Source organism: Cetorhinus maximus, chromosome 10, assembly GCF_964194155.1.
Source record: "Cetorhinus maximus chromosome 10, sCetMax3.hap1.1, whole genome shotgun sequence".
Lineage (NCBI taxonomy): Eukaryota > Metazoa > Chordata > Chondrichthyes > Lamniformes > Cetorhinidae > Cetorhinus > Cetorhinus maximus.
In genome coordinates, this window is record NC_135888.1 from 79,994,318 (window position 1) to 80,019,613 (window position 25,296).

The 25,296-nt window shown below is 38.3% G+C and overlaps 1 protein-coding gene across 2 annotated transcripts in view; it reads left to right on the top strand.

The window, feature by feature from the left end:
- The window catches only part of LOC144685788 (matrin-3-like), a 65,664-nt gene that overhangs the window by 2,668 nt on the left and 37,700 nt on the right, over positions 1-25,296 (top strand). The window contains exon 2 of one of the 2 annotated variants that reach the window (XM_078550662.1): positions 12,881-14,089. In XM_078550662.1, the coding sequence (XP_078406788.1) occupies positions 13,046-14,089 (1,044 nt within the window). In that variant the 5' untranslated portion in view covers positions 12,881-13,045. Of the gene's footprint in view, positions 1-12,880; positions 14,090-25,296 lie in introns of those variants that run through there. The other variant, XM_078550663.1, reaches the window with a different exon arrangement.

Consider the following 25,296-nt stretch of genomic DNA (forward strand, 5'->3'; position numbering starts at 1 on the left):
TTTATTAGCTCTTTTGAGAACATAACGAACAGGCAGACAAGGGGGAACCAGTACATGGAGTGTATTTGAATTTCCCAAAGGCATTCAATAAGGTGCCATGTAAAAGGTTGCTGCACAAGAGCTCCTGGTGATGGGGGTAATATATTAGCATGGATAGAGGATTGGCTAACTAACAGCAAACAAAATCAGGATACATGTGTCGTTTTCAGTTTGACAAACTGCAAATAGTGGGGTGCTACAGGGATCAGTGCTGGGGCCTCAACTATTTATGATCTAAACTAATGATTTGGATGAAGGAACTGAGTGCATTGCAGTCAAATTTGCTGATAATACAAAATAGGTGGGAAAGCAAGTTTTGAGGAGGACACAAAGTCTGCAAAGGGGCATAGATAGTTTGAGTGAATGGGCAAAAAAATTAACAGATGTTGTGTAATGTGGGAAAGTGAGGTCATCCACTTTGGTAGGGTGAAAATCAAAATATCATTAAGTGGAGAGGAGACTACAGAACGCTTTGTGGGTCAGAGGGATTTTGGTGTCCTCATATATGAAATGCAAAGTTATCATGCAGGTACAGAAAGTAATTTGGAAGGCAAATGACATGTTGGCCTTTATTGCAAGGGGGTCAAGTATAAAAGTAGGGCAGGCTTGCTTCAGCTGTACAGATTGTTGCTGAGACCACACCTTGAGTACTGCATACCATTTTGGTCTCATTTAAGGTGGGATATACTGGGATTGGAGACAGTTCAGAGAAGGTTCACTAAGTTGATTCATAGGATGAAGGGGTTGTCTTAAGAGAAAAGGTTGAGCAGGTTGCACCTATACCCATAGAAGTTTAAAAGAATGGAGGTGGGGTAATCTTATTGAAACATAGGACACCAGGGGGCTTTACAAGGTAAATGAAGAGAGGATGCTTCCCCCCCCATAAGGAATCTAGAACTCGAGGGCATAGTTTCAGAATAAGGGGTTGCCCATTTAAGGTGGAGATGAGGAAGAACACCTCTCAGGGTCTTTGGAATTCTCTACCCCAGAAAGCTGTGGAGACTGAGTCATAGAATTAATTCAAGACTGAGATAGATGGATTTGTGAATTATTGGGTAAAGAGGGCTAAGATGAGATCAGCCATGATTTTATTGAATGGAAGCGGAGGCTCGAGGGGCCATTGGCTTACTCCTATTTATGTTCTCGTGTCCTCAAAAAAAACAACTTTGAATAGACCAAAAATCTGTAAGAAGCAATAACTAGACTTGAATCTAAAAACACAGGAAAATTATGAATCTTATGGAGTTGCAAATAACGACAGGCAAAAAATCTCAGGGAGCAAGAGGAAATTTGAAAGTTGTGCAACAAATAAATTTCTCACAGTAAAATAATTAATTGATGTGAGGAAATGAATCGATAGAGACAAACTAAAAAAGAAACTGAGAAATCTTGGGAGCAAAGAATCTGGTTTGGAGAATAAAAATCCTGACTGATTTCAGAGATGGCAATTTTCAGAGAATATGTCAAACACTAAACTTTACAAGTAGAGAGAAAATAAACGATAGTGTAAGCAATTTTATGGAGAAACTGGAAAGCTATTTAATGGATTGATGAGACTGATAGCAACAGCGTGTATATAACACATTTAATTCCAAGCTGCTTCAGAAGTGTGAGGAGGAAATGGTTGCCAAAGCAAAGAAGGAAGTATTAGGAGAGGTGATAAATCTGAGTTTTAAAGAGGGTCTTAAAGAAAGAAAGAGGTCTAGGTTGGGAATTCCAGTGCATGGGCTCTAGGAGCTTGAAGGTATGGCTTCCAATGATGAACCGAAAGGGTGGGTGGTATTGGGGATGGGGAAATGCCAGTGTCAGATGAATTTGGGGTTCTCAGGGTTTGTCTCACAAAATTTCAGAAGTGGGAAGGAGTGAGGCCTTTGACAGATTTAAACGTAAGGATGAGTAATCATGCAAAAACATGAACAGGCCATAATGAATCTGCCTCTGAGTGGATGCGTTGCAATAAGTTTGCTAGAGACAAATTAAGAGGATTTATTAAATAATAAAGCAATAACTCACAACCAGGTGATAGTTTATGAGCCACACATGGCCTTTACTCTCTGGAGCAGCTCAGTTACAGGTCAATGCTAGTTCTGGTTTGCTCTGATTCCTTTCTTTGTTTCTTTCCTTTTCTCTCCTGTGAATCTGTGCAGCTGTCTGCTGGACCCTTTGGAGAGCCCTCTTTATCCCTCTCTAGCTCTGGTATCCAGGATTTTCCCTACTATATTTGGTAAAAGCAATTGATTGACACCAATTATAACGCAATCAATATGATCAGTACACCATTCACAGTTACATCAATAGACCATCAATACACAATTAATAGCCACACCCTGAACTACAATCAATGAAACATAGAAAATAGGAGCAGGAGTAGGTCATTTGGCCCTTCGAGCCTGCTTTGCCATTCAATATGATCATGGCTGATCCTCTAGCTCAATGCCGTACTCCCACGCTCTCCCCATACCCAATAGAAACACGAAGTCTAAGGCATGCAGACGATTTGGAATCTAAATTGTTCTTTGGTAACACAATTACAATCTAAAAGTTTAGCAGTATTATCAAAATATGTAAACAGCCTAGTCATTTTGAATTGTCATTTTCCTGTCTCATATTTTTAAACTGTACATTCTAGACGGAATCATTTTAAACTTATAATTTCCATCTAATCATTCTGAATTGTTCTAACTTCTTACCTGTTGTCCCTATACATGTATAGTTACATACAACAGGTTATCTCTAATCGTTATGTGACATTCTTTATTTACAACTAACCTAAACAATGCAAGCAGTAATCCCCATTAGAAGACAACCCAGCAGTTAAATTTTTGCTTTCTAAAAGCCCACCCAAACATTTATGAAGTGCAGTTTCTCAAATTCATAGAACAAGGAAAAATATATAAAACGTATTTCTTACACTAGCAGTGATAATTAAGTGAACAAGAGAATAATGGGCTTCTGACTGAGAAAATAAGGCTATCAGAAACCTTTAAGGAAATGAATATTCACAATAGGTTAGTGAGCAGAAAATTCGTAAGAAGATAATGATGTGGAATGGGAGATCTGCGTCAGAGGGTATGGACCTGTAAAGCTCACAAGCAAGGGTGCAGTAATATGGCTGCAAGAGAATAATAAAAGTACAAAAGAATTAAGACACATTAGGCTTAAGTGGGCCTAAATATGAATATATAAAATAGTGACTAATTTAAATATGGAAGTAAGCCTCACCTTAGGACTTTAAGAAATGAGTTACATGAAGATCTTCCATATCTTTGACTTTTCATGCCTCTATTGTTTTGAGTTTTACCTGGTATTTTAATATATTGATGCCAGTCCCCAGTCTGGATTGATAGGAGGGTTAGCAGCAGGAAGGGCATCTGGCTGTAAAATCATTTGCTAAATCCAAAACTCAATGTGGTGACCCCATGTAACATGGAAAAGCTAAAAGCGGAACCAACCCAATATGGTATTTTAAGAAAGATCATGAATCTTGTCTGGCATTTTAAAAAGGGGTTGTAAAGACAATTGTTCCTCTAGGAAAATGGGAGGTGGTTGTGGACAGTAGTTACAAAAGGAGTTAAGAATAGAATTGTAACTTTGTGGTGCATTAAGTTGAACATTTCCTCTGGGACCAATTCCATTCTTATCCCCAGCAATCAGGGCCAATTCAAATCAAGCCCAGACAGATGGAATGAAAGGTTCCCTTGGTAGTAAGATAAATTCAGCTTGAGTGACCTTAAACCAGTGCCTGGAGAGCATGGGTCACAGCACAAAACTGTCCTGTGTTATCTTTAGAGCTTGATTTTAAAATCGCTCCATGGCCTAACCGCTCTATCTCTGTAATCTCTTTCAGTCCCACAACCCTTTGAGTTATCTGCGCTGATCTATTTCTGGTCTCGCCAACATTACTGGTTTTAATTGCTGCACCAATGGTGGCTATAACTTCAGTTGCCTAGATCTTAAGCTCTGGAATTCCCTTCCTACACCTCTCTACCTTGCTTTCTCTTAAGACGTTTTTAGACCTACCTCTTTGATCATGTTTTTGGTCACTGTCCTAATATCTCCTTGGATGGCTGGGTGGGTCATGTTTTATAATGGTCCTGTGAAATTACTTCTGACGTTTCATTACATCAAAGGTGCTATATAAACGTAAGCTGTTATTAATTGGATCGCTTACTCCAAGAGGACACGGGATGGCTGGTTTGGAAAATGGAAAAAAATAGCACTGATGCACTAAGGTCTGATAAGTGAGAGTGAGGCAGGGTAGAGGAAACTTTACTCGGCTAGGCTATACCTTACCTACAAGCACTTGGTGCTGATACTGGGTGCCTGAAATGAGAAGAGCTTTGTTTTTGAATAGAAACAAAAACAATGGGATTGTGTATCCTTGGGCTTGAACAAGCGAGATTCAGTGTACCAACAACTGGAGTATTCTGTCCAATTCTGGGCACCACTTTAGGAAGGACATGAAGTATTGGTAGAAAGTACAGCTGAGATTTACTAGAATGTTTCCAGGGATGAGGGATTAGAGTTACCTGCATAGACTGGAGAAGCTTAGAGCAGAGAAGGCTAAGAGGAGATTTGATAGAGGTATTTAAAAGTCCTGAAGGTTTAGATAGAATAAAAAGAGAAACTGTTTCCATTGTTTGAGGATACATTTAAAGTGATTGACAAAAGAACAAGAGGCAGCACGAGGGAAATTTATTCAATGAGTGATTAGGATTTGGAATGTAATGCCTGATAGGGTGGTGGATTAAAATTCACTTGTAGCCTTCAAAAGAGAATTGAAGGGAAAAAAAGTTGCAGGGATATGCAAAGAAGTGGTGGTCTGGGACTAACTGGATTGCTTTGATAGAGCTGGCGGAGACTCAATTGGCTGAATGGCCTCCTATGTTGTACTATTCTATGATCCTATTGTGTCCGAGAAATCCTATCTGAGGAATACAGTTTAGGTGGGGATAGTGGGGCAGCCAGGTATTGTTGCTGAGGGCATGGCCTGATGCAACTGCCCTCAGGCCAGGTTGGATTGAAAATCAAAATATTTATTTATAGATGGCAAATTCTATTTTACTAAATGTGACAATAGATTAGGTTGTAGACATAATAAAGCCATTCCACCCAATTTGGAAAGTTATAATTACATTTCATAGGCCACATTTCCAATTAATTTCATTTAAAGAGATTAAAATTTGATTAGTTGAAGAAATTTACATTTTTTAAAGATGGATTGTAACATTGTTGATTTTATATGCTCATGTATACTAGCCTCATGGATGTGGATAAACAAGTGAATTAAGTTTTTAATAGCGCCCGTACTTTACTTCCTAAATCAACGTGTAGGCTCTAGTTTTAGGCTGCCAAGAGAGACATTCACTGTCTTGAAGCATTGACTTTTTTTTTAGGAACAGCTTATTTCAAAGAGTCCAGATGCATTTTGCACAAAGTATTCTCCACCTCATGGTGGGGGGAGGGAATTCCTTTTGAGATATCTTGATTAAAGCAAGATATTTTTGAGCAGCTAACATCTTTGTTCACTTGCCAAGCCACTTTAATGGCCCTTGTTTGTTTTGTAGTGTTTCTGTTGAGCTCTTTGCTCCTCTAAATCTCTTCCCAAAGATATTGCATAACACACCGCGTGCCATCTCCAGTACCTCATCCAAATAACCATGGCTCATGGTTATGGTGAAGCAGTAAGAAATCACTAATCAATGTAAGATACTTTTTTCCTCACTTGATGTCCATTAGTATGTTCTTTATTGGCTAATTTACAATACTGGTCAACACAGCTAAAGTTGTCTTTGCGTGACATATATGTACATGCATTTTTAAGAAAATAGGTTAAACCTGAAACCTTGCTGATCTGTACACAGGTCAGTGAATTTACCAATTGAGCCACTTGGGGATGTAGACTCCCAACTGCTGACTGCGTTCAGAAGCATATTCAGAGATGATTGTTTCCAGATTATGGTACCAAAAAATCAGAGCTTTCTGGGGTGCATGTATACTGCCCGTAATTAGATGCTACTGAAGTGGCTTGGGGTCTTGGTAGAGATGGAAAAAGGTGATTGCGCTTGTTGGGGTGAAAATAAACAAATTTCTTTAACAAGTAGATATTTTTTCATTATGTTAATGAAAAATGGGTATGTGCATTTCAAATAAATTGCTCTTACATTTCCTCCATTGGCATTGGTAGTAAAATTGCTTCTGCTGCAATTCTAATCTGCTATAGCTTTAAAAGTTCCAGTGGAGATTTGGAATGTTCTTACTATCCTAAAAGGGCATGATATTTTTTGGAAGAGCAGGCTAACTACGTGGCAACTGTGACATATGCAATAGGCGCACTCCAGCTGATGAGGGATGCAGGTTTGTAGGCTGGAATGAGTTAACATTTATTTTCAAAAATTGCTCTGAAAGGCATGTGGTTAAAATATACCCATGCATTTTTTAAAATATTTTGGTTTGCACACCTAAAAGAAAGTGAATAATTAATTGAAAATTTCTTTTAAAAATGTATTATCAGTAAACTCTGGGAATATTTTATATTGTTAAGACAAACATTTATTAATGACAGAACACCTCTGCTATTGTATGAAACAAGGCTGCAGCTGAAAAGGCACCATTTAGAAAAAGTCTCATCAATTTTTTTTACTGTGCTGCTACAAAAAACAGTTTTGTTTGTGCTTGACCTATATTTTCAGCTGAATGCTTAATGGATCTGAAGTGGAGAGTTAAACAGTGATTTCCACCAAATCAATGCTCATAACTTTTAAATGTTTGAAAGATCTGTAAAACAAGATCATTGCACTACAAATTAAGGAGATCAACTACAGCATGTTACCATGGATCGCCTTAAGAAAATCCAGTGACTAAATGCTTTAGGAGTCATTTGTGCCTGAGAAATAGTCTCCAAACTATATACTTTAGTAACTAATCAATCTTCTAAATACACACATTGGTGTTCAGTTGGAAAAAAAGCTGCTCCTTTGAAAGGGATGTCTGTTTTCACTTCAGTTCACTTTCTTTTCACATGGTTGCAACATCTGATGGTCTGCATAAGATGAAGCTAGCACTCAACTTCAACTAGGACCTTTGCCCCCAATGGTGCCCCTCACCCCCATTTCAGAGATTTGTTACAGCAGAGAAGGATGCCATTTGGCCCATCATGTCTACATCAGCTCTCTAAATGAGTAATTCACTTCATGCCTTTCCTCCGTCTTCTCCCCGTAACCCTGCACATTCTCCCTTTTCAGATAACTGTCTTGATTCCCTTTGGAATGCCGCAATTGAACTTGTCTCCTCCAATTAAACACTAGTCAATTTATTTTTATTATGTTACAGACTATAACCAAATGAGCTGTGCTCTGCCTTAAAAAGCAATTACCATAAACAGTCTGATCCTTATGATGCAAAGTTGCCCGATTTGCATGCATTGTCAGAGGCTGTGGTAATTTTTCAATGCCTTCTAAAAAGATACTGTTATTTTTTCCCCACATCCATGCCAACATTGTTACCAGTTGCTATTTCACTGATGTCAGATTCTTTAGTCCCTATTATATTTTTCACTGCGGACCTACGGTCACAACATCTCCATCCCTCATCAGCATTGCCAGCAGGACCCTTCCTTGTTTTGTGTCCCAAAAAGCCCCCATCTGCCACCCTCCACATGGCAGAACTCTTTCTCACCTTGAGCAGCTTCTCTTTTAACTTCACTCACTTCCAGATAAAGTGCAGTTGTGAGTGCAGCATGGGTTCTAGCATATGCCATTCTTTTGTAGGTATATTTTGTTGCAGGCCCACTTCCAGATCATCACTTCCATTATGCTGATGACTGTTGATGTTGCTTCTGCTGTCACTTTGATCTTGAGAATTTTATTAACTGTGCTTCCAATTTCCGCTCATCCCTCACCCTCATGTTACATTTCCTATATTCTCTCTGTCCCCCCTGGATTTCTCTTTATCAATGGCAGTGGGCTTTCCATAAATCTCTTACACAGACACACTGACTTCCACATCTATGTGGAATATGCTTCTTCCTACCCTGCCTCCTGTAGCAATTTCATTTCCTTCTCCGTTTCAATACATCTGCTTTGCTAATTAACCTTTTGCACCAGAAATTCTTAATTTTCATCCTATGCACTGGTCAACATTGTCCTGGATCAGGTCAACCTCATTTTTTTGTTCTTCTGCCTGCTGCTTTTGTCCTCTCGGAACCAAGAGACAGTCTCCTAATTCTCATGTTCCACTCCAGCTGTCTCTATATTTACCAGAACATCATCTGCCACCTACAACATGATCAAGCGCAAAATCTATCATCTTTCCACTTTTCAGGGGAACTGTTCCCTCTGAAAAATACTTGCTCCTTTGCCCTAGCACCTCCCTGTACAAATTTAGGAGATGCAACACCTGCCCATTTACCACTTTATACATGGTTGTCTGGGCCCCAGAAATACCTTCTGTGGGATAGTAGTTTACATGTATTTCTTCTAAACTTGTATGCAGTATTTACTGTTCATGGTGTGGTCTCCTCTGCATTGGAGAGACAAATGTAGACTAGTTGATCACTTTGCCAAGTACCTCCATTTATCTGTGTGACTCTGAACTGGCTAAGGCTCATCACTTAAACCGATCCGCTCATTTCCACTCTTACCTCTATCATTGACCTGCTGTCCTGTTCCAAACAATAATCTCTTTATACCATGCACTCTCTAAGTCTCTGGCCTGAGAATTGATTTCAGTAACTTCAGATTTTATATTCTCATTTTCAAACTTCTTGTAATTTCATAACTAGCTCCTTGATTTTTCAATATCTCCCATTTTCTCGCACTTTCCTTAAGCGTCTCACTTCCTTAACCATTTACATGTGCTTTTTTTCTTTTTTTATTTCTTTGGTGCTTTGGTCAATTACTTGACTGGGAGTTAATCGGTTCTCAGTGCACTCTGTTCCTTCTCTGTTTGTCATTTTTATATATATTCCTCCCCCTTTCTGACCGTATTAATATGCTTGTCATCTTCTTTTTCAGTTCTCCAGAAGGGTACACACCTGAAATGTTATCTGTTCTCTCCACGGATGCTAATTGACCTGCTGTGTGTTTCCAATTCTTTCTGTTTTTATTTCAGACTTCAGCATCTGCAGTATTTTCCTTTCTATTTGTTCAAGTATTGACTGCAACACTTCACCCATATTGGTAGGCATTCACTGGTTCTGCAAGCTGCGTGGGTCTGCTGAGTTTTGCTAAACCCTCCCACATCCTCTCAAGCATTGCTCTGATCCAAATGTACTTTTAATGCAGTTTTTTAATGTAATTGTAATGTGTTGTTTGAGAGTTCACATTGTACCAAGATAAATGGAATTCCAACTTTTACTCAAGATAGCAATCACTCTTCAAAGTGGCAGAAATTTGTGCCGATTAAGCTGGGAAATGAAACCATTTTGGGACCCATTGTGTACATAAGGTCCTCCAAGTCACTGCGAATGCTTGCTACTGTGTAAGTCTGCAGCCTTTTGAATTTGAGTTGAGACAGCTCACATTGATTCACTTATTTTTTCTTACAAATGATAAAGAAAGAGCTTTTAATTCAATGCTGAATTTAAACTTGTCTCAGAGTTCAAAATTGTAGCGTTATGTATTTATTGCACGATGGGATGAATTTCCTTGGAGCCTCTTTCACTTTGCAGCCAGCCATACCTTTGGCAGAAGTTATGGTAGCAAAGTGGTAGTAGCTCTGGGCAAATTCACCTCCATAGTTTTTGCTTCCCTTATATTATTTTTGAATGAGGAGTGGTTGTTTTTTTGGTCATATATTTAACCAAAATTACTAAAACTTGTAAGTTAAGGGTCAGATTAATTGCAGCATGCTTGCTTGGTTGAGACAAATTTAACTGCAGAAATAATTTTAAAAATTGTGCTTTTATCAAAGCTAAAGGTGTCAGTTGTGGCTCAGTGGGTTGCACCCTCACCACCTGAGTCAAAAGTTTATGGGTTCAAGTCTCAATCCAGAGACTTGGGCTCAAAAATCCAGACTGACACTTCAGTGCAGTGCTGAGGGAGTGAGATGGTATCAGAGGTGTTGTCTTTTGGGTGTGATGTTGAACTGTGGCCCCATCTGCCCGCTCAGGTGGACATAAAAGTTCTGATGCCTCTACTTCGAGAAATAGGGAAATTTTCCCTGAAGGCCTGGCTCGTACTTATGCCTCAATCAACATTAAAAACACTGGTCATTACCTTATTGTGTGTAAATTGGTTGTCATGTTTCCTACAACAGTGGCTACAACTCAAAAGTACTTATTTCAACAAAAAAGTGGCTTGGGAAATCCTCAGGTTGTGAAAGTTGTTATATAAATGCAAGTATTTCTTTTATTTTTCTTTTCCTGTACCCTAAGGTAAGCAAAGTATTTTTCCACCAATAGATTACTTTCGAAATGCAATCACTATTTTATAGGCAATGTAGCAGACAATTTGTAACATCAAGGTGTTGAAATAAGCTCAATTTAATTTAAAGATGAGGAAGAAACATTTCAGCTCCTGATGAAGCACTGAATATTGCTACAAACAGCAATTTCTATAATTTGAGTTAACAGGAAACTTATTGTGCAATCTTTAAGAAAGGAACACACTTGTTCAGTCAATTATAAAATGCATATTCCTCCAGTCAGATCACTTAGAATACGCAGTACTGTGTTCCCTTTTGGCATTTTTTATAATCATATTTGTATAATTTGGATTGTAGGAGATTCAAATGCTGGGATAAGAGAGCTGATTTTTGCAGTGTAAATGCAAAGAGCAGGCACAAAGGCTGCTCCTCCCCAATCCAAACTAAAGAGTCCTGATGTAAAAGCACCTTTAGCACATCAACGGCCATTATAAGATTATAAAGCATGGAACAATGAAGGGTATCGTCAAGCATGCTCCTTTTATTAACATTGTATCATGTACTCCACCTGACTAACTTAATCTCCTGAGGAAAAGTTTTCGAATTTTCTCCTTAACCTCAAAAGTATATCAAGATGAGCTCCAGGCTACTTGTGTAACCATCCATTGTGCAATATACGTGCTGGAGTATTTTTAAGCATGACAGCTTCTGACCTGCTAGAGCCATGTTCCACTGCGTATTTGATTCGCTCCATCTGTACTTGCTTTTTAAAAAAAAAATCAAAACAGCATTATCTACTTAACTGGGGGTTAATACCACATTTCCACACCTCTGCAAGGAGGAAACAAACCTTTCTAATATCATATCTTGCTCAAGACATTATTTATATACATATGCTCATGGTTCAAGTTAAATATCCTACTTGCATCTCATCTTTCATTCCTGTATGCATTTTAAAAAATGGATTTTGTTTTATCTTTTCAGTGAAAACAAGTATTTGAATCTTTCTTTATAATTCAGATTCCAGTGTCCTGGAATTATGCTCATTACTCTTTTCCTGAATCCTTTCCAGCACATCAGTATTCCCTTGAATGTAGTGTGCCCAGTGTTGCACAAAATATCCTAAACTTTGCATCACCAATGTGCATGTAAAGTTAGAAGAACTTTGTATCCTTCTGATACATTCTGCTGCTGTTAGTCTTGTTGATAGCATTTTCACATTTGACTTAATACTCCACACTATGAATTCTCTTTTCAACTCTTGTTGAACATTTTCTGATCACTTGCTTCATGTTCATTGTTCCAGTGTACAATTCCTTTGTTATATTTTAATAAAAATCTCACCAGCTTTTCCAGAGATTACCCAGCTCTCATGAATGCTATCATGCTTCTTGTCACATAAATACTAGATTTTGTTTTGAAAGCCCAACTGGTCAAATTGTGAAAACTGTTTTCTTCTGTGACTATGACGGCTGGTAACTTACATTTTGGAGATTAGAACAAGGTGGTGAACCTTAAAACTGCTTTGAAGTAACCAATTTTGCTGCTCAAAATGAATGTTCTCTACAATGAGAGCACTGTAAAGCCATTGGAATATTTATTTCTGCCTTTTTGTCGCTGGTCTATTCATGTGTAACTGCTTATTTTCTCTTAGTATAAATTATTATGCATCTACCCAATCTTTTGAAGAAACAAACAAAACCAGCAACCACCTCTGAGTTGAAGTGCTGTGAAAAACCCTGAAATAATGAATTTATTTCTGAACAAACCTGGCCTGCACATTTAGTAAGGATAAATTATGTATTGTCATCAAAAATTAGCTTACTTTGCATTTGTTGAAGTTTGTGTATTTTGCAGATCTATGCTTTTAAATTGACTGAGCAATGTATGCCAGTGTTGAAGTGTTACCTACAACCTTTTTTGCATCAAATTACTACGGTGATGTACTTCACATGCTTGGTGACCAATACTGTTGGTCCAGAATGACACATTTCAAAAGGGTAGAGTCTTAACGTGATTCATGTGGCTGTTGAAAGCACTGGGAATAAAAAAAAATGTAGACTGCAATCATATTTTCTTCTAGAAATATCCTAGGTGGAACATTTAAAGCCTTTTATTTCTACACCTAGAAAGACTTACATTTAATGTATTAATGGTGCTTGTACACCATTGTGTTATATGCACAATGCATATAATTTTGTTCATACTGTTCTGTCCTTGATTGCATATTTGCAAAATACCTTTATTAAGGTAAGTTTTGTAGAATTATTTTTAGAGTTTGATTTCAAGGGCAGAAAAATGGGTTACACCATACATTTCAGCCATACAGCTGTATAAATATTGCACTGAATCCTATTTTAAGCTACTTACCTTTCTACAGATCATTTTTGAATTTCAGAACTTGAAGCTGACTCTAATCTCTATCCTTGCGATTCTTTCGTATTCTTGGATCTAATGTTTTTCTTTTAACTTTCAGCCTGACAAAAATTCTTGGAGAAATTACATCCCTGTAGTTTATGAAATCGTCCATCTTTTAGACCAAGTTAGACAGTGAAACAACTTTTTTAGAACTTCTACTAACCAAGAAAGAACTTCTAGCCTGCTTTGACCGGTATTGAAATAGACATTCTCTTGTGCCAAAATGGCAAGTTTTGGCAGAGGCCAGAGCAATCAAATGCGTACTAAGAGGAAGAGTCGTTTTCATGATGCAGATGCTGGAGGTCTTGCTGCAGGTCCACCTCTGAATATCCAAGCAGCTCTTGGGACATTGTGCCAGAATCCACACTTGGCTGGCTTAATAAATTCTGGACAGGGCCAGAATTATGGCCTTCATGGTGCAGGACAGGGTCAGAACTTTGGCTTACAAGGTGCGGGACCAGGTCAGAACTTTGGTCCGCAAGGTATGGGACAGGGGCAGAACTTTGGCCCGCAAGGTGTGGGACAGAGATCTAAAGGTTTGATGTCTTCAGCTGGTGGGCCCTCACGATACAGCGATACTGCTAGCAGTAGCTTGCCTTCCTTGTTTGGAGTTAGAAATCAGAATCAACAATCTCATGCTGTTCAGAAACAGATTGATGCAGACAGGGCCAGTAATATTCTAGCTGCATTTGGTCTTTCATCCAGAGATTTGGATGAACTGAGCCACTACCCTGAAGATAAGCTTACACCTGAATCCTTGCCAGAGATTCTTACGGAGATAAAGAGGAGACGAGCTAATGAAGGAACAGCTTCAAAATACAACAGAGGTGATGGTTCTTTACGACATGACCGTTCCTACAGAGCCTCCCATGATGACTGGGAGGAAGAAAGACACTTTAGGAAACGTAATTACGGAAGTCGTGACTCCAGTCTTGACTCAGTGATTGAATATAGCCACGGTCATTCTTCTCGAGAGTCAAGTTCTAGATATGACCGGAAGGACTATGAACGTGAACGATTAAGAGGCAATGATGATTTCTCCGGAGAGGATATGCACCTCTCTGATCCTTCACACAATTTCAATAAATTTGATTCTGATTATGGAAGAGCTGCTCGTCTTCCTTCTCCTCGTACACATGAAAGGTCTCTCTTTGAGAGAAAACGAGGATCTCCTTCATTGAACAACATAAACGATTACCATGGTTTCTTGCCAGCAGTATTCCCCTACTTGTGCTCGCTGTGTGATCTAACCATTCATTCTGTACAGGTGAGTGACCTCTAACTTCTTTAAGAATTGCTTAATAAAAAAAAACTATTACAACTGCAGCTCTCCCTGGACTTGGAAAACATCATTTGGTTTTAAGATTCTCTCAGATGACTTTATGGATAACCATTACTTCTGATGCTTTATTCAAAAATATGATGCAATTAAATCTTTCTACACAAGCTTTTCTTTCAATGAAATGTATCAGTGTAAATTAAGCTCTTATTGAATATTGGATTGGCTATAGTGTTTCAGCTAGGTTTAGCTTCTGCTCAGTCCTGGCTGTGAGCTTGAACCTCATTTTAGTCAAATTTGAGTAATGCAACATCAATCTAGGTTAGAAACTCAGAAAGCCTTATGACGTTTTCTAAGTCACTACTTTTGATCTGTTTTAAGGTATGATTTTGTTTTTGTTGAGTGGACAGTATTTTACCAGATTTCCTGACTGTATAGTCATATTTCCATATAAGGGCTATATTATCCTTTTAAACATTGTTCTGTTTTGTCACATGTGGTAGCAGAACTCATTTTCCAAAGCTGCCAACATTTGAAATTTGCTGTTCAAAATAAAGTCCGGCATTATATTTGGCTTTTCGACAGTTTTTATGACTGTCTATTTTCTATTCAACCTCTCTTTTTCTCCTATCTTCTGTCTTTGCCCCTATCAGCCTTCCATCTCCAGTGATGGTGTTTCTTCCCTGTGCTCCTTAGCATAGGTGTACTTGCTTGCTAGGAATTGTAGAGTTTCAGCTGTACCAAGATCCATGGGTGATGCTTTCATTGTTTTGCTTTGCAGGTTCATAGGGAATGGGGGAAATGTTTTGAACATAACCAAAGCTTTGCCAAAGCAGACAGTTGTACTAAAAAGAGAGGATATTGGGTGGCTGGTGACTGGTTTTCTGCCACCCAAATTACATTTATTATGGTTTACAAATGAAAAAGGAAGTATAATTGTGAATTTCTATTTACAATACAGCATTTACATTCTATGATTGTGATATTTTTAGCATAGGCCCATATCAAATTAAACTGCATTTGTCCCTGAAACCTTTTAACTTTGCTTATAAGCATTTAGCTTCTAAAATTTAAATGGTAAGAGCAGAATCCTGTGGTCTGGTGAGGAGCCGGTGGTGACAAGTTAATGCATTGATTGATAAAGTAATGGTAAAACTGAACCCATCAACAAAGGTGAGTGATTATATTCACTTAAAAATAATCCGTGATCTCTGCATTTAACAACCTCTGACTTAATTTCAGCCAATAGGTCGGAGCACTGTTGGTGGAAATAAACGGTATATTACTAAATCTTTAATGTCTTGTTGCAAAGGCTACATTCCTCTGCTTTTCCAAAAGTTTATAGTAGCAAAATTGTGTCCAATAATAACATCTCCGCTGTTTTTAGATTGAACCACATTTTAAAGTCCCAGTAATTGTGAAAAAAGACAGTCCTTTAATAACATCAAAAATAAAGATGCTGTGTGGCCAAGTCATGATAACAGTAATATAACCCGTGATATAGATATCCTTGGAAATCAAATGTAAACAGGTGGGAATTTTTACAAAGACTGAAACAGAATAGATTTTGAAACTTGATTTTTCATAATGTTTTTGGTACTTCATAAGTACAAGGATGCAGTTGTGCTACATTAATTTGCCATATAATTTGAGGGGATGAAGTTTAACTTGTTGCAAGTACCATGGACCATATAGTGTGCAACCAAATTATAGAAAGACTGGTTCAGAAAAGCCATGTGGTAACATAATGTCACATAATCGGAGGATTGTGAGGTTTTCATTTTCACCTTGTCTATTTCAGTTACAGCTGTATTTCCATGGTCTAAAGTAGGATGACTTTAATGTTTTTTTCCCAATTTTCACAAAATATGCTTCCACTTGTCAATGTATAGAATGAAATGAATAGTAAGTTTTCTTTTTCTCCTCATTTCATTTCTTCCTCATTGCCCTGTCTCTCAGCTTTTTTTTAAACTCAAATCTTTTTCTCTCCTGCACCTCTTGGTTTTTCACATATGGCCTCTAAGCTCCTTCACATTCAGAATCATTTCTGCAATATGGTGAAATACAGTTTATAATAAACACTTCTCTATAAGACCATATCATATAAGTAGAAATTTAAAGAAGTCTCATTGTGGTTAGATTTATTTCAGCTTAGGACATTTGATGTTTGGGATATAACATACCTTGAGTTAAGACACTATACAAATGAGTGTTATTAAAACAGCGGAAAGAAAGTTTACATTATTTCCTTATTTAGTTTCCTTGCATTTTGTCCTCGACTCTTAAAGCTTTACTTCATATCTGTATACATTTCTTATTTCCCCATGGCTATTGCGTGGTTTTATTTGATTTGTCAACAACTTAATCATTTTTAGTTTTGTTTCATATCTTCAAGTTCAAAATGGATCTTTTAAAGCAACAGTTTGCTCACTTAACTTGAGACATTTGCGTAGGTAATGTACATGATTGTTTTGTTCACACTACATCCTGCTTTGGATTTGTCTTTCTCCAGTCCTTTTTTTTTAACACACCTAACAGAAGAGAACTCAAATAGTGGCCAACATATAGCTGAAAAATTGCCTATGAGTAGACTACCTTGCAGAAAGATACAACTTCAGTTCTAATCGGTTTCATGATTTTTGTTGGTTGATATATTATTTCATTAAAAATTTCACTCAGTTACCTTGCATGCCTGATGAAAGAGCTGGACTGATCTTCCTTCGGCTAAATTGACAACATAGAAATAATTAGAAAAAAAATTAACCAAGGACTTAGGATGACATATACAACTCATGTGAACGCATCACAACATAAAGTTGTATCTGCAGCTAAATCTGTTTTCCAAAATTTTTTTTACACTCTTTGCAGGCCTTTGGGCAGTTGTTGACATCTCTACAACCATTGCCATATGGCGAGCCAGTAAAGGAGAACACTAGTCTGGCCAAGAGTGCCAACGGACTGCCTGAGCAAATGTGAGGTGGGGTTTGGAATTTGAAACCAGTTGCAGACCATAGTCCTTAGCTAGCTAGTATCAGTCTTGAAAAGATTTCAGTATGCATTGAAATGGAATTCATGTTGACTGTACAGTATATTTATTATCTGACTGACCTTATACAACACAAGGTTGTTACTCTTATTTCCCCTGCTCTGGAAGTTGTTTGTCATTAAGATTTTTCCAGCCAAGATATAACCAGCAACATTCTCAATTACTATCATAAGCAACCACATTTTAGAATAAGTATCATTGTCAGTTGCCTTGCTTCACATGATGCATACTAAAAATATAATTTTAGCAAAGTCGATTTAGAGAAAACAGCTTATAGTTGGGAAACTTCAAATCCTATTTATTCCTTTCTGATTATGAAGGAAGTGTAAGTAAAACTTTAGGTAAAATGGACTCTGCTAAGCAGTTATCCTTTAACATCTGACAAAAACTTTCATTGAAACATTTGTTCAACATTTTGCAAATGTTATTTGACTTCATATTGTTTCTTTATCTCGAGATTTATGTATGTGTTCCCTTGTAATTAGATACAAAGCACAAACTAGAATGTTATTAGTTTCAATGAATTGACTTAACGTGCAAATTACCTGTCTCTAATTATATTAACTACAGATTATTAAATATGTTATGTCGTGTCACCATTCAAGCCCACATTTCTTATACATCCTTCAATCTGTGATGCTTGTAGATGACACTGTGATAGTAGTTTTGCACCTTGCATCTGACTGCATACAGATCATGTATTCAGAGGTGTCATGTGACACTGCAATTATTATCTTATTGAGTCTCCTTCACTTTTCAGAAAGAGAGAGAGAGAACAAAGATTTAAAAAAGTCGTCTCAAGAAATTTCACTTGCTGGCTAGCCCAATGCCCTTGAAGCAAATTTTGCATCTGTTCTCAATTGTGAATGCTTCTTGTTCCAACTTCTTAGTTGCTTCGTTATCCCTCTTTCCACCTTAAGGTGTCCTATTCTTAGCCTTGAACACCTCCAGCTTTTCAGTTGTTCGATCTTGGGCATAAAATTCCCTGTCCTCACCTCCATGACCCTCCACCCCCAGCTTCAGAAGCATATTCTTAGCTGCAAAATCTTCCTGCCACTTCTTAACCACTTTGCCACCCGTTCTAAGTTGTGAATATGCCTTGCCCCTCAGTCCAGTTTGTAGTCTGCTATTTCTGATCCCTGTTAATTATCAACAGAAAGTTAACAACAACATCATGATATTGATTGCAAGGAATTATGAAACTAAATTGCTGTGTTAATCCACACGGTATGAAGTCACTGACATGGCTATGCCTTTGATCGGATTGTGTTGGGATACAAAGCATGAGGCTTAAAGGAGAAGAGAAGGGAAAGAAATTCAGCTGTTGAATAATGCTTTGCAGTTCTGTTGAACAGAGTGGTGGGGTGGTGGTTGTTGAGTGAATAAAGCTGCAATAAAAAATAACAGTCATGGTGAAGTATGTGATTTAGTATCAGTAGTGAGACTGTTAACTGCAAACTTCAAAAAGATTATTGAAGTATGTTATAGTGTTTAAGGAATTCCAGAGCTATTTAAGAGGAAACTCTTTCAAGAAATATCCTGTAATTTATTAAGTATGTTGTGTCGTGTCACCATTCAATTTCATATTGGTGGGATTGGTAATGGTGATGCTGAGGTCAGGGGAAGGGAGAAGGAGACTAGATATTTTGGACTGGTTCTGTTTCGGGAAATGATTTTGTGTTGATAAGGGGAAGGCTGATATATGCAAATTTATGAGCAGTCAAACTCCATAACAGGATAAAGTTCAATCCTGTCAAAATCATCTAATGTCAGTCGGTAAGATGGCTGTATTATTTGAATGGGTACGCATGCTGACTCCTTATATGGTGTCTTTAATGTAATAAAATGATCTAAGGTGTTTCACGGAGACATTATTAAACAAGATGTGACACAGCCACATAAGGGGATAGGTCAAAGAGCTAGGTCTTAAAGGAGAAAAGCAAGGGAGAGGCAGAAAGGTATAGGGAGGAGGTTCCAGACCTTAGGGCCTAGGCAACTGAAGGCATAGTAGAATGATTAAAATTGGGGATGCTGAAGAGGCAGGAATTGGAGGACTGCACATACCCCGGAGGGTTGTAGGGCTGAGGAGATTACAGGAATGGGAACATGCCAGACCTTTAGGGATCAGTCCAAACCAAGGCTCAAATCCAAAGAAAATTTTCTAAATCAAGTAGGCAACCCTCAGGGCAACAGGTTGCTGCTCCATCATGAGAATGAAGCATTGGGAATGATTTAAGTTTCATGGTTCAATACTGTATGCTGGGGCATTGTTTTGTATTAAGTATTAAGTTAATATTTTTAATAAAAGATCAAAGCATAAAATCTGTAAATCAAATGTACTCTGGAAAATTGAGTTTGACTTGACCTCCCACAAAAATACTTAAGGAGATACATTAATATAAATAAACATGAGCAAAAAGCCTTTAATATGTTTGAAAGCTGTCAATAATAATGTAAACAGGAAGTTATATGTGTAAGACTTATAGCTAGTCAAATTTAACAAAATAATTTAAAAAATCAAATAGTTACCATTATTAAAACGAGACATCTAAGGATGACCTTTTACATGGCTGGTGACTCTGTTTTCTACTTCTCTTGGCACCTCAAGCCATCAAATTTGTTCTGTGGATAAGGAGGAGCTGGCAGGAAGCCAGATTGAAGCATCCAATCACAGCACAGTGTTGAGTCAATGAAGTGTACTCGGGGGAAGGGGAAATACTTAAACTCTCTAAAGGGAACTGGCATGTGGTAATTTTTAAACAATTACTTACATTGTGCTGTCCGGAGAACATAGCCACAAGTCTTCATGTGCCTAAGAATTAAAATCTTAATGCCTGGCTCACTTTGGTCATTTCCAGTTATGTACATTCCTATTTCAGTTCCTATGTAATTATTAAGAATAATAAGTTCACATTGATATGTAAAAGAAGTTTCACAGACAATAAATTACTTTGAAAGTTTAGTGACTTGCTGAGTAGGCAAATGTAGCATGGCAAGATCTTACAGATAGCTGTGAGATGAATGACCAGTTCTGTTTTATGGTTGAGAGAATTGTTAGCCAGGACATAGGAGAACTCCATGCTTCTTTGAATAATGTTACAAAGTATTTAATACCTGTTGGGACAGACAGAGGAGGGCAAACATGCAATCAAACCAGCTAAGCTGATACGAAAACTGGTATATTAATTTAAATGATGATTTTCAAAAGTTTGGCACAAGCTCCCAGTTCCCCATCAAGCAAGGCTCTCGGTTTTTGTCAGTTTCAGGGACCTTGGAAGTATTTTGTGTTCAAATGAGCAAAATGCAACCAATGAAATTTTCCTCAACATTTTCCAATCTGTATTTCTGTATTTTTTAAATCTAATGTTCTAATGAAGAGCCCCCTATATTCTCAAACTAACACGGGAGTTTCCCACACAAGTTAATTTCCCCTGAGTCCACTCACCATGTATCTTCTGTAGCTGAGCTGATTTTAAATAACAGAGGATGGCACTTAGAAAGTCACTGTAGTTCCAGAAGACCATAGGCTGCTCTCTCATTAGAGAGAGACGACTGGTGGTGAGTTTAACCTGAGGGTCACCACCCCTCAGGTGAGGTTGAGAAGGTGAGGCCTTCATGGGTGATCTCAGCCGGTACGGGAATTGAACCCATGCTGTTGTCATCACTGCATTATAAACCAGCTGTCCTAGAAGATGGCACATGTATTTGGCAGAGCAGAGGAAAGACAGAAGAAAATCAGATGTAATCATTACAGAAGAATGGAGAGCAGTGGCCTTTTCTGCCTTTGTACTTGCTGAAAACTTTGTGTCACATCTTGCAACAGTTACTTCAGGATCTGATGTTCAAAAGTAATTATTAAAATACCCTAAAAGTAAATATTAAGTTCATTGAAGTCTTAGGGTTAGAAAAGAGATTGGTTTTCAGAAGTAAACCCTTAACCAACCAACTTCCTGATGTGGAGCAGTTAGATAATCAAGTGGAGATTAAAGCACCTTGATGATATTAGAAGACAAGAATGCATTCCTATGGACCAATATTGTGTTAGAGCATGGAGATGAATTATCCCAGAAGGCTGCACCTAACGCCAATGCAACCACTAGGTGGCGTATTGCTGTGTTTGAGTGAAAGTCACTGCCAGTGACAGTTCAGCAGCTGCCAGTAAGAAAGATGATGCTGCTCAATTGTTCACAGTCAAGAAAAACAAATAACACTGTGTTAACACAAAACAATCTGTTTTTGTGACGTGAAGGCAAGAGTGCTGCCAACTGTGGCACGACTGACACCCTAATCATTAATAATTTATCGGGATGAATTAGATTTTGTTTATTTGCTAGAAACTAAACAAAATACAAAGATGAGTGAGAAATAAATCTCAAAAGCAGCACGAAAATTCTGTTTTACTAAAGAGCCCTGCAGTTTTTGGTAGGAAAATCTGTGTTTTCAGTTCACGAGTAGGAATGCAGTTTGGTTTTATGAAGTCGAACCAGATTTCTGTGTAAATGCCCATGGCAGGACTCAAACCTTCAATTCTTTGATAACATCATGAGTTATACCAAAGTCAAATACCTTATCCATTAGGTCACATGACCACTTTTGATTCACTGAATGGAAAAGGCACCTGACTTCACGTTTTGCCAATGATGCATAATGACATCATCCGCGCGTGTGCAAATCAGTACTGGCAGTTTTCCACCCTGTGCACTTTGGAATGATGTCAGCAATCGCTCCATGCAGGCACGAACCACTGCACATGCACAGAACGATGTCAGTGGCTATCTTAAATGTCAGCGGCCATCTTAGCAGCAGTGGCAGCACACACCGTAATCCCAGAAATGGATGGAAACCTTGATTACATTGTTGTTCAAAATTGCTTTAAATGTGGGTGTTTGCCTTTTAATGCAGTTAATCTCTTGAGCATCCCCGGTTTTCATTGCTTAACCATTGCTGGCCATGCTTTCAGCTGCCAAGGCCCTCAGCTCTGGAATTCCCTCCCTAAACTCCTCTATTTCTCTACCTCCCTCTCCTTTAAACTCCCCTCTTTGACGAAACTTTTGGCCACCTGTCCTAATATCTCCTTAACTATTTTTTTTGCGCTCTGTTTCTGCAAAGTGCCTTGGAATATTTTACTCTTTTTAAAGACGCTATTTAAAACCAAGTTTTTCTAAAGGATGATAAGTGATCATGGTTCCTCAGTGCATGGTTTTTGCCAGTGATTTTGGCTGATTGATAACAGTTTTGCAGGTCTAGAATTTTCTTTGTTTATTATTGCAAAACCCCTCATAATTTTGAAAACCTCTATTAAATCTCCCCTTAACATTTGATCTAAGGAAAATGATCCCACCTTCTGTAGTGTCTCAATAACTAAAGTCTTTCATCCGTGGTATCGTTCTGTCACATCTCTTCATCCCTTAAGGATTTGATAGCCCTCCTTAAGTGTGATACCCATTATTGGACAGATTCATTCAAATTAGCATAACTTCCTTGGTCTTGTGCTCTATGTCTCTCTCTATAAAGACATTTATCCTCTATGGCTTTTTATAACTTGCCCTGACAGCTTCAGAGATCCACATATGGGAACTCTCAGGTCTCTGTGTTCTTATACCCTGTAGAATATTCCTTGACTAGAAGTTTGCCATATCCCAGAATGAAAAGCTTATATATGCATTTTTTCAATGATTCTCTGCTCAATTTCTCTTTTCTAGGATCTGAATGGAGGAAATGATGTCCCACTGTAAGAATCCCAGGAAATCCCCACTTTAGACTTTTTCTAATTAACAAAAGCCAACTGACTATAAACTAGAGTTTTCAATGGTTGTGACGATAATGCTCACTCTAAACTATATTTTTTAACTCTACTTGTAATATGCCCCGGTTAGAAGCAGCTGAGAGGTGACGCCATCAGAAATTATGGCCAACATCTTCAATGGTCAAATGTTTTATTGGCTCCAAATGTTAAAGTGAAACAAATGGTCAAAAAAACTTGAGCAGAAATTTAAGCAGAATGAGACCCAAAGGAGACCTTAATAGAACTTTAGAGACCCAGATAAGAGGCCAGAGAAAAAAGTAATGCCTTGAACCAAGCACAAGATAGCTGGGTACCAAAACCACCATATATAATCGAGGGCCAAGCAGCATTGACTGTCAATGAGCTGGGGAGAATATTTGGATCAACGGTATTTGGAAAGTAAAATTGCCGGGATATATGTACAACAGGTTGTAGTTGTGGTCTCCATAGCAGTGTACAGATAACTTAAATTATAACTACTTAGTGGTAGAACTGGGTACCAGTCTGATTACTAGATTATTGACAATGAATTGAGTTCTTCTAAGAAGCTTACCTCTACTTCAGAGAGAGATCGTGTGGCTATATTTCTCAACCATTCGTTGTCAATTGACAAAAAAAACTAGCACTGTTTCTGAACAGTTCATGGATTTTCAGCGCTCTATTTTGCCTGTTGGTATGTGAGGTGAGCGAGAGATTGTGTGGAGGTCTTTACTATGCAGTGCTTCTTGGGACACTATTATAAGTTAGTGGAAAGAGCTTCAAAGATTTTGGCTGAAAGATCATCGACCTGAAACATTAACTCCACATCTCTCTCCACAGGGTTCCTGCAGATCATGGAAAACCTGGGAGTCATGGAATTTGTAAATGACTTTTCCAGGCTTGGAAAAGTTATGGAAATTTCCAAAAAAGTCTCAGTGATTGAAAAGTCTTAGAATTTTATAAAGACAAGGATGAGACTTTTCTGACTTTGGGCAGAATTCCAACTGTTTCAGTGTTTTCCTGACATTCACTTCTCCCTCTCTCTAATCGTTTGCTTCATATCACATGTCCAGAATCCAGTATAGGTTTTGTTCTCCTGCCAGTCCTCCTCCCATTGCCACTGCTGATCGGCTTCTTTGGAGACTTGCCAGGCAACAGCGGCCATTGGCTGAGTAGTTTGCCAATTGGAATGACCTACGCGCCAGATTGGCTGCTTTTGACACTGCTAGAGCAACATCTGTAATTGGCCAAGTAGTACGCACCAGATTCCACAGTACCTTCTTTCTTGCTCGTCTCTTTTGTTGGTGTCAGTTCCAGATATTTGTTGTGGAGGTGGAGGACTCAGTGGGCACTTTGTTCAGAGTCGGAGCATGGTAAACAAGGTAAGATTATCTACCAAGTAGGCTGAAAACAATTCACTTGAAGTCAGCCCAGCCACTTGCAGGTCCATGCGATAGCTTGCACTGCAATGTGGCAGAATATGGGTTTAAATGTGTTGTTTACCTGCCTCGAAGGGCAGTTATCACATGCAACCACTTACTTATAGCAGAGCTTTGCTGAGAGGACTCTTTGCAACAATGCATTCTTCTGACAAATTCAGCCATGTTACCAGGATGTTACGGCAGATCTTGATTTGAAGTCTTTGTGTTCATTCATGCATTGTAATAAATCCTTAAGGTTAGCTTAAGAAAGAAAATAAATCTAAAGGGGAATTCAGGAGGAATGAACTATTGAGAAGTTTTGGAACTAGATTACCCAGAGAGTGGTTGAACATGGAAATTGCTACTATAGGAAATAGTTAAGATGATTAGCATGGATGCATTTTACTCCTGAAAGGCCTGGTTCTAATGTTTAGACTATTCCCTGTAGCCTTAGACACACCTGCCAGCAAAACTAGTTTATATATATCCTGTCTATTCCTCTTAATACAGAATCATAGAATGGTAGCATAGAATCAGAATGGTTCAGCAGCAAAGGAGACCATCCAGCTCTTCGAGTTTGTGCTAGCTTGTTGCAAGAGCCATTTAGCTAGTCCAACTCCCCATTGGTCTTCCCGTAACCCTGTATTTTTTTCTCCTTCAGGTGCTTACCCAATTTCCTTTTAAAAGCCACGATTTAATCGGCCTCCAACACACTCTCAGGGAGTGCATTCCAGATTGTAACCGCCAGCTCTGTGAGAATCCTCATGCCATCTTTGGCTCTTCTGCTAATTACTTCAAATATGTATCCTCTGATTCTCGACCTTTCTGCCAATGGGAACAGTTTCCTTCGATTTACGTTGTGCTGACGTCTCATGATTTTGAACACCTTTACTCTCAAACTGCTCTTCTTTCAGGAGAATAACCCGAGCTTCTCCAGTCTATTCAGATATTGAAACCCCTCATC